At 39.4% G+C, this 10,911-nt stretch overlaps 1 protein-coding gene across 1 annotated transcript in view; it reads left to right on the top strand.

Moving 5' to 3' along the window:
- Window positions 1-3,121: 3,121 nt before the first annotated feature.
- Window positions 3,122-10,911, top strand: part of VTA1 (vesicle trafficking 1) — a 104,007-nt gene continuing 96,217 nt past the window's right edge. Inside the window, 2 exon segments of the mRNA XM_020972487.2 lie at window positions 3,122-3,166; window positions 3,168-3,249. Of these exon segments, the coding sequence (XP_020828146.1) occupies window positions 3,137-3,166; window positions 3,168-3,249 (112 nt within the window). The 5' untranslated portion in view covers window positions 3,122-3,136.

Here is a 10,911-nt window from a genome sequence, read left to right as displayed (position 1 = left end):
AATTGGCAAGAAAAGATAAGGATAACAAAAAAAAAAGTTTTGTTGTTGTTTTTAACTATATTGGAAGAAAGAGGAGGACCAAAAAAGAGGTGACTACTGCTGAAAGTGGTTGGAATGATGACAACCGACAAAAGAGAGAAGGAAGATTTTGTTCAATTCCTATTTTGCTTCTGTTACTTCTGCTAAGGAAAATTGTCTTTGGATTGTAAAGGACAGAATGGAAATGCCTAGCAAGGTGTTCACACCCAAAAGAAATGAGGAGCAAGTAAGAGAACATCTAGCTGCCCTAGATGAGTTTGTCACCTGACTTAGATTAACATTCTCAGGCACTAACAGAACTGGTAGATATGACTGACAAGCCAGTCAGTGATCTTTGAAAGATAGTGAACAAGAGAGCAAGAGAGATACTACGGAATTAGTGAAAGGGATATCCTAAATTTCTAAAAATGATAAGATAATGGAGTCTGTAAATTACAGGTCAGTGAGCTTGACTTTGACTGCTGGCAAAATTCTAGAATATTATTATAGGCATGGTCAACGAACATCTAGAAAATGAAGTAATAATTGTAAAGAACCGGCATGACTTCGTCGAGAAAGAAAAAGGAAGATCAAGATTATTTCCTTTCTTGACAGTTACTAGATAGGTAGAATAGAAGACTGCTTTTACACAGAGATAGATTTTACCATAGTGTCTACCATAGTGTTTACCAAAGTGTCTAAGTATCTCATGCTAATCTCCTGAAAATATAGAAAGAAGCAGGCCAAATTGATAGTATCATGAGGTGAATTTTGAAACAGTGGAATGGTTACATACCCAGGTCTCCAGTGGAGAATCCACAGGATTCATGCTTTACCCTGGGCTGCTTATCACTTTAGTAACAACTTAGATAAAAGTATACACACACTTATCAATTTCACAGATGACACAAAACTGGAATACCTAACACACTAGATAATTGCATCAAGATTTTTAAAGTTCCTGGGGGTTGAATGTCAAGCCTAATCGAATAAAATGACGTTTAATAAGGATAAATGTGAAATCTTATGCTTAGAGTAAGAAAATTAACTTCATAATTCCAAGATGGGGTGGGGGCAGGAAATACATTTAGACCTCTGAAAAAGATACGGGGGTTTAGTGAAGCATGATTTGATGGCCAATGAAACCAATTCAATTTCAGGATGCATTAGGGAAGGCATAAAGGGTTGGACTAGATGGCCTCTGTAGTCCTTTCTAGGTCTACATCTGTGATCTTTATTACCCCCAAGTCCAGTACTTTATCCACTAAGCCAGGTTACCTCCCTGGGGAACCTTCTAAGCCTTTATAGTCCTCATTTCCTAAGTTTCTATTTGTACTAAAGTTTACTTTCAATAATAATCACTGGATTTCAAGGGTTTCATTCTACTGAAACATAACACATAGATAAATAGCCACAACTGCAATAATCTTCTAAGTAGTGTACCCACATTCAGTGTTTCCAATCCATCCTATACATCAGATTAATCTCCCTAAAACTCCACTATCATGTCACCTGCCAATTTCAAACAACATCCAAATACCTTTGTCTAGTACACAAGGGCCTCCAGGATCTGACCCCAATCTATTTTTCTAATCTTATATCCCCAAATCTCACAGTTCTCCTTTACATTTTATTCCAGATTAAAGTGGATTATTTGCTATTACTCAAACATGCCCCCATGCTTTCTGGTTTCAGTGCCTTTTTTGGTCAAGCTGTTGCCTTCACCTGAAATGCCCTCCCCTATCTAAAATGCCGTCTTCCTAGAACTCCCAGTTTGGAAGTACTTATTTCCCTGTTCTATATTCCCCAAAAGAGAAGCGACACTAGGTGATCCAGTGGATAGAGTGCCAGATCTGGAGGCAGGAACACATTTTCCTGAGTTCAAATCTGGCCTCCGACACTTACTAGCTCTGTGACCCTGTGGAAATCACTTAATACTGTTTGCCTCAGTTTCCTGGAGAAATAGGAAATCACTCCAGTATCTTTGCCTAGAAAACCCCAACTGAGGTCAGGAAGACATGACTGAAAATGACCAAAAAGCTCCCCAAACACTTTATAACTTTAATTTTTTTCCCTTCTCTAACTTCCCACAGCAGTTTATATTTATCACACATTCTGCTTTTCGTGTTACAATCATTTATATAGAAACTCTATTTCCTCTTTACTAGACTATAGCCTCCTTGATAAGTCACCTCTTCATCCCTCCAGTGCCTTAAACATAAAAGGTACCCAAGAAACGTGTTGTTGAAGTAATGCATGAAGACCATTTTTGCTCTAAACTTTCAGTTTCGAGGTGTGAAATCCTAGCACAGTGTGCTTAATAAATACTTGCTGTTGGTTTTTTTTTTTGTGGGGGGGGTCTCTCCCTGAAAGGAATTTTAGAGAATGCACTTTAAATACATTTTCTCATTTGGGGAAGGAACTGGATATAAAGTTCCAAAAGATCTTAGGAAGCTTTCTGTTGTTATTGTCAAAAATTACAAGGGGGCTCCGGGATAGGGGTGGGAGGGCTTGGCCAAATCATCTGTTCATCTATCAAATAGTTCACTAAGCCCCAGGCACTATACAGAACACTGTGGATGCAAAGCAAGCAAGCAACAAACAAAACGGTCCCTGTCCTGAAGGAATTAGATTTACTGGGAGGTGGGAATATGTACACAGATAAATAAATTTAAAATACATTCAAACTAAACACAAAGGGTTGGGGAGAGGGAAGCATACATGTTTGAGGGTGTCGGAACAAGTAGTGATGCTTCTAACTTTTACATTTTCTCCCTCAAACCCTTAGCCTTGTCCTACAATGTTCCTTAACAATCAAAGCAGCGCTTAGCTGCGGTGTCTTTCCACCCAGGAGGGTCACGCCTTCTTTAGGTCCGCTCTGTAAAGGCGTGAGTGCGCGTGTGCGCGTAACGTGCGTGCGCGCTCCGGCTCCCTCTTTCTCATCTTTCATTAAGATACTGAGGGAGCCGGGCTTCCATGTCTTCAGCGGGCGTGCCCGCGCGTGAGCGCGCACGCCTCCCAACCCTCTCGCTCGTGTGACCTTTCTAGCGGAAGCGGAAGTTCCCGGTGACTAAGGTGGCTGTGTGAGAGTAAGGAAGAGGCTGTGCCGGGAGCAGAGATGGCCGCCTTAGCACCATTACCCCCACTGCCCCCCGCAGTTTAAGAGCCTCCAGCATCATCTGAGGACGGCGCAGGAGCATGACAAGCGGGACCCCGTGGTGGCCTACTACTGTGAGTCCCTCTCTGTTCACTGCTCAGTACCTAGACACACCGCCCCCTCTCTAGACTCCCCGTCCCGGATAAATGGTACCCCCCCCGTGCAAGCATCCCTCCCCTCGCCCCACCCCCGGCACTGGCCAGAAACCCGACCAGGGATACCTTGGCCCAAGCAGGGCCCCTGCCTCTGAATCTCTAGTACTTACCTGACTACTCTTCCGAGTTGGGCCAGTTCTTCCTTGTTTATACCTCCATAGCCATTATTAGTTTGTGAACAGCAGTACCATTCCCCCCTAGTTCTCTCTCTGAACATTTCTGCAAAAGAGAAACGTATATGTGTTTATGTGTATGTATGTGTGTGTGTGTATATATTTATACACATGCATGTATGTGCATACATGTATATCCATATGCGTATGTCTTCATACATATGTGTGTGCACTGTACACATACGTACATGTTCAACCCATAATTATACCCAACCTTTTAAAATATGACAGCAGACAATCCACGACGTACATAATCTGCATGTAGATAAATCACATGCAACAAATAAGCTTATTTATATTGATCAGTCACTGCCAGATTGTCCCAAATATAGTTAATCTTTGCAGTATACATCACTGAAACTTTACACAAGGATTAAATTTATTAATTTAGAACTTTTGCAGTGAATGAGACAACTCCTATAATTGGTACAAAGGTATTTTATTTTAAATACTATACCACATCTGCACTGTAAAATTAAAAGGAGGATGGTATTTTACAGGCAGTTGTTAAGAATTCTACACTATTTGCCTTTTCTGACAAAGGTGATAAACTTAAGTGTATTGTTTCCTCAAACTAGAGAAGATTTAGGAGCTGGAAAGACTTGCTAAAACTATCATAGAAATTCTGATGTTCATTTTATCAAAGGATTTAACAAAGTCTTCATTAAGTTTTTATACTTTCCTGATTACATTCCATTCAGGAGAAAACAAACAGGAGGGAGTAGAATTGTGATTTAATACAATGACTGAATATGAAAACTTGTGTGTAAATCTTAGATAAAGAAGGAATTGTAAAGAGGCAAAAATTATGGAGCCGTGTGACACGATATAAGTATTATCCAATCAGTAAAGGTGTATAACTTTTCAAATGAACTTAGCTTAAGCAACTTAAGGCCAGGGTGTCCACATTCTCCCACCATATAGAAGTGGTGTGGTTAAACCTGCTTAAGTGATACATTGCATTGTACTTGTGTTTACCATGGTTTCCTAAAGTTCTTTCAAGAGAACTTGTATTTATTATCTTTTCCCCTAACTCTAGGACAGTAAAAAAGGAGCATTTGAACTCTGCATACCAAGTGGCTAATGTTCTATGCCCAGATAGTATCCTCACAAAATTTCAACCATTGGGGAACAGTATCAAGAAAATTACTCAAATGCCTTCTAAATTCCCTGTCTTCTGCTAGATTCATGGGTCTTTCATTTGAAATCCATATCATCAGCTTATACCATCTTCTTGTTTATTCCTTCCACCTTTCTTGATGCCTTCAGTACATTGCTCAATGTTGCTTTCTCCCTTGTCATCTGGTAATTGTTAATGTCATCATCTTTGTTTAAAGAACTGTCAGCATGCTAACAGATTCCTTATTGTTCTCAACTCCTTCCACCCCATAACAGCCAACTACCTACAGCCCGGACCTCACTATCATTTGGCACTGATCCACCTCTAATCACCACTTTCTAACCTCTCTCTCAATGCTGACCCTTATTGACAGTCACTTCTAGTCCTTAACTCTTCTCATTTTACCCCATTCCTTAGCCTTATTCTAGTTATCTGGGACTTCATGGTCAACCATTTCATCATATCTTTAATAAAACTTCAGGTTTTCTTATTCCCCTGACCTTCTCTAAGATGAAATCCAACCCTTTCATATTTTACTTTTTCTGTTCCTGCTTTTGGTTAAAAGACTAGCTCTTCTAGAGAAAGTTACAGGACCATACTGATTTGACTCAGTACATATTCATATTGTCATGCTCTCCACACAGGCCATGTAAATGGCCTTCATTTTTCTCAGTCTCAAATCCAGTCCAGAATAGTGCTTGTGGCTGTCATCCAAAATGAGTTCTTTTTTTGTATATTCCTACCCCCTCACAGAGGAAGAGGCAGCTTGCTTTACATAGTCTCATCTCTCCTTTTCAGAACGTTAATCTCCTTCAACTATTCCTTCTTACTCTTCAGTTTCTCCTTTACTATTCAGTTCTTCAACCTACTCACTTCCCATGTTCTACACCTCCACTCCAGCGCACTTCAGCTACACATACAAATGGTCATTCTTTTGATGTTGCTATCACCCATGAATGAACTGTCCATATTTAGGAATTCCAAAATCTTCTAAACTGAGGACCATAATCTACTGGCTTTCCACCTCTTCCTCTCCTTCTCTTACCAAACTCTACACTTCTTCCAAACCATGACTTCTCATCCCTTGACCCTTCCCTCAGTTCTCTCCCAGGCATAACCCTGCACAAACCATTTTCTTCTCTTTTCCCCAAAACCAGTTCAACTTTGTGATGTCTTCTTGTCAAGTCCCTGGCCCCCTTATATCACCAATTGCACCCTGCCATGCCTCAGCCTTGAATAATTTCCATATCCACCGCCTTCTGTCCCACACAGGTAATACTAAATGAAGGTCAGCTGTTCTGATAGGATTCATTACGGATTTATGGTACACAGCCTGTCTCCTCCAGCATATCCTCAAAAACCTGCACTGGATCCTTCCATTCCACTAACGGTCATCATAATCTCTTCTACCCTTTCTCCTCACACTCTCTTTTGTACCCTTTACATTTAGGCTTTAGCTCTCATTATTCCACAAAAATTACTCTCTCTGAGGTTACCATATGATCTCTTAATTGTCAAATTCAATGACCTATTTCCATTTTCTCTTTCTTCTTGACCTCTTTGCAGCCTTTAGACACTGTTGGTGGGATGACGGAAGGGGCAAAATTATCTTCAATCTCTTTCTGTGTACTTGTTCCTTCACTGCTGACTACAAACATATTGATATTTCCTCCATCCTCCTCTCTTTAATGTTCTGTTTTCTCTAGGTTTTATGGACACCACTGCTCTTGACTCTCCTTCTGCCTATCAGACCTCTCTTTCTCCGTCTCCTTTGCTGGAACCTAGATCAGGTCATGCCTGTTAATCTTAGGTGTCTCTCTTCCCTCTGTATTACTTCACTTGGTGGTCTCATCAACTCCCATGGATTTAATTTTCATCTCTGTGCTGATGATTTTCAAAGGTACCTATCCTTTCCTAGCTTCTTTGCTGACCTGCAGTCTGGTATCTCCAACTTCCTTTCAGACTTCTTGAACTTCATGACCAATAGACATCTTAAACTCAACATATCCACAGTAGAAGTCATTATTTCCCCCCCCAAACCCTGCCTGCCCTTCCAAACTTCCTGTAGAGTACACTACTGTCTTCCTAGTCCCTCAGGCAACAGATTGGATATGGAGGGATGAGAAATGGTGAGGAGTTGAGGATGACACCTATGTTGCCAGGGCCTGTTGATTTCACTTTGCAACATCTCTCAAATATACCTGCTTCTCTCCTGTGACACTGCCACTACCGTAGTACAGTTCCTCATCACCTCATACCTGGACTGTGGCCATAGACTGCCCCTTCTGTCATCCCACCAACAGTGTCTACATGTTTTAAATTTCTCCCCACTCTAATCCATCCTCCATTCAGCAACCAAAGTGATTTTCTTAAAGTGTAGATCCTGTTCAATGAATTTCATATTACTTCTAATATCACATACAAAATCTGCAGACGTTCAAAGCACTTCCTAACCTGCCTCACCTTCTCCACTTTTCCAGCCTTCTACCTGCGTATACTCTGGCCTCTTTGCTGTACCACAAGCAAAACACTCCATCTCTTGGCTCTAGGCATTTTTTTTCTGCCTGTCCCTCATGCCTAGAAACTCTCTCTACTTATCTCTGCCTCCTGGCTTCTTTGGCTTTCTTCAAACCCCAACTAAAATCATATCTTTTACAAGAAGCCTTTCCTAATCCCTTTTTAATTTTAGTACCTTCCCTTTGTTAATTATTTCCTATTTATTTTATATATGACTTGTTTGTACACGTTTATTTGCTTGTTATCTCCCCCATTAGACTGTGAAGTCCTTCAAGGTAGGGACTGTCTTTTGCGTTTTTGTATCCCCACTGCCTAGCACAGTGTCTAGCACATAGTAGGTGCTGATCTTACTAGTGTTGCCTCCAATAAAAATGCATTAGTCTCTTCTATCTGGGGGCAGAATAAATACAAACACCTTCACTTTGTCAAACTATTTTAGTTGTCTTCTATTTTCTTTTTACTACTAAGCATTTGGAATATATAATCTGTTTCTTGTCTACATTTTCAGTAGTTTCAGTAATTTCAGTCTTCCTTGAGCCTCTGTTTACCTGCATGTAAAAGAAAGTAGTTGGAATAGATGACTTCTCAAGTCCCTTCCAGTTCCAATTCTATAGTGATATGTCTCTACCCCTAACTTTTCTTTTACATTTAAGACCAGCATCTCCAGCTGCTCAACATGTTACCACACCTTACAGTTGCCATCTTTTCCTTAAAAACTGCCTCTTTTTCATTTGACTCCATTGTTTCTGTCAGTAGTAACAACATTCACATATCAAAACGCATATCATTCATTCATTAGAGACAGCTAGGTAGTACAGTAGATAGAGTGCTGTGTCTGGAATCAAGAAGACCTGAGTTCAGATCCAGCCTCAAACACTGTGTTAACCTGAGTAAGTCTCTTAATCTATCTGTCTCATTTTCCCCATCTGTAAAATAGAGATCAAAATCTCGCTTCCCAGGGTTGTTGTGAGGACAAAATGAGATAATATTTATAAAATGCTTAGCACAGTGCCTGACACAGAGTAGCTATTTAATAAATGATTATTCTGTTTTCCATCCTGCTTGAAACCATGGTATTAACTTTTCATTCTTTCTTCTCCCTCTCCTGTCATTTCTAATCGGTTCCTAAAGTCTTTTGACTCTAATTCTGCAATATCTGTTGCAGCTGCCTCTGATTCTTCTTATTTTGCTTCTACCTTAATACATGCTCTCCTCACTACATCTTGGACTACTGTAATAATTACCTAACAGGTCTTTTTTGCCTCTGTACTCTATCTCTCCACCCAAAATGTCCTTCCTGTCATAACCAGTTTAATTTTCCTTGTAAATTCCTTCCTTTCTTCCTTCCTTCCTTCCTTCCTTCATTCTTTCCTTTCGGGTGTATCCCTGTTGCCTAATGAGTAAGTTTAAATGTCTTTACCTGGCACTGAAGGTTCTCTGCAATCTGACATTGTGCTGCCTTTCCAACTTTCTCATATACTCTATACTTCTGCCAACCTGTACTGCTCTCTATCCCTTGAACATTTCTTGCATTTTTTTTTGTCTTTGAACTTTTCTTGCAGACACTCTTCACTATGATTGAAGTGCCCTTTGTACAACTCCTACTCCCCTTCCTTTCCCCGCTGATTAATTTCCTGTACCCATTCTTTTAGAACCCAAATCCTATTACCTCATCCATGAAGCCTTCCCTGAAACCCCCACATCAGTAGTCAGCAATGATATTTCTTCCCTTAAGCCTTATAAAAGTATTTTGTTTTGCAGTTCTGATTCTCTTATCATGTAGTATTTTGTGTTATATACGTATGTAAATGTCATATCTCCTTAATAAACTGTAAACTCAATGAGAATGGAAATGGTATATTATCTAAACTTGATCTTTCCTAGGGCCTAGCACAGTGCTCTGCTTACAGGTTACATTTAATACCTATTTGTTGAGTTGACTTGCTTTACTCATTTCTACATTTTTGTTCACAATGTTCCTTTTGGCAAATGCCCTTTCTTGTTCTATCCCATCTATTCTTCAGGGTCATATTCAAGTCTCACCTCTGCCATGAGATTTTTTTCCTTACCACTTCATCCCACAATAAATTTTCTTCTTACTCTGAACTCCTGTAGCAGTTATGGGTACCAATCGTACAGCATTTCTTATTCATGAACTACTTTGTATCGTTAGTTATCTTGTAGTGTATATACGTCTCTCTCTCTATCTGGGGTGAAAGCTCATAAAGGAAAGGGACTTAGGACTTTTATTTTTATTTCCCTTACCATCTTGCTCATAATATGTACTGAATGTATTATTTGCTGACTGATTATTGCCTGTGGTATAAAGATCACAGTTTTATAGTTGAAAGAAGCCTTAGAAGCCATGTCCATGACTTATATTTTATAGATGAGGAAACTGAGCCCAAGAAATGTGAAATAACTTTCCCAAAGTTACATACCATATTTCACCACATAATAGTCATGAATTTTTTTTTTCTTTTACAGAAAAAGGTGGGGTGTGACCATTATGTGAAGCTTTAAAAAATTGTGCTGGTCAGTTGCTTAAAAACTATTACTAAACTGTCTTTGGTGCAAGATTAGGATGCACAGAATACTCATGATATACCTTAAAATTGGGAAGATGTAAATCTTACCATATCACTTGACTTGCTCATGAATGGCAACCTCCCCTGCATACCTGCTCTACCTCCTCCACCTGCCTATGGCTCTCATTGGGTTGAGTGACATTACCTTTAGTACTAGAGTGCTCTAAACCAAGCCAGTCAGCTTTTGGAAATATTCTGACAATGTGTATGTGCTGAGAATTCTAGGCTCACAGCTTGCCATGCCTGAGAGATAAATGTGTATCTACATGCCACTGGTGAATACATTGCTGCTCTGCTCTCTTTTGAGCAGTGTAACGAACAAAATTATACCATGCAACAATTACATGATGAAAGGTTATAAGCCAATTTTTGGACTGGAAAAAACAAAGCAAAATAAAAACAAGGGGCAGTGATTATGTGGTGACATACAGTAGATAGCAAGTGACTGAGAGGCAGGGTCTGAACATGGGTCTTTTAACTACAAATTTAGTACTGTTTCTGCTCTATTATATGCCTCTCCTTTACTCTACCAGATTGTTTCCCCTACAATGTAACACACTGCCTCTGTGTTTCAGTGCCTCACTTTCCCTTTAAGTTCAATTTGATTAAAATTAGTATCTTGTTCTTCTCTCTCCCTCACAAAATGTTTTTTGTTTTCCCTATTTTTATTAATGCCACCACCATTTCCCCAGCCCCCCAAGCTAAAAACTTTGCATCCATAATTCATTTTAGTGTCTCGTTTGTTTCTTTCAGTCGAATTACCATATTAAATAGCTTTTCTTCAAAATTTCTTTGAGATAACCTTCTTTCTACTGTTTTCGTGGTCAGTAGCAATTTCAAGGGCCTTATAACTTCAGCTTGGATTTATTGTAATAATTTTCTGTTTCCCTTTACAGTATACAAGTTTATCTTTCATTTCATTAATTGAATAAATCTTTAACTATTCTACACAATCTCATCTTATGTCGAAAATCCCTCGTTGGAAATTTCTTCCTATAAACTTTTCATAGAGGGTCTACATTCCTGAAGGAATGCGTAGAAGTCTTTTTCTAGATCTTTTATCATTTCACTAGTACTAGTAAAGCATGTTCTTGCTTCTCTGTACACTCCCATTCCAATCATATATTTCTTTGATGATGTACTTTATACCATTTCTTGTGTATAAATCATTGTTATCAATATT

Source organism: Phascolarctos cinereus, unplaced genomic scaffold, assembly GCF_003287225.1.
Source record: "Phascolarctos cinereus isolate Bilbo 61053 unplaced genomic scaffold, phaCin_HiC Scaffold_5;HRSCAF=322, whole genome shotgun sequence".
Classification (NCBI taxonomy): Eukaryota; Metazoa; Chordata; class Mammalia; order Diprotodontia; family Phascolarctidae; genus Phascolarctos; species Phascolarctos cinereus.
Note: the sequence above shows the minus strand (reverse complement) of the source record. Positions and strands in the feature narration are given on the sequence as shown.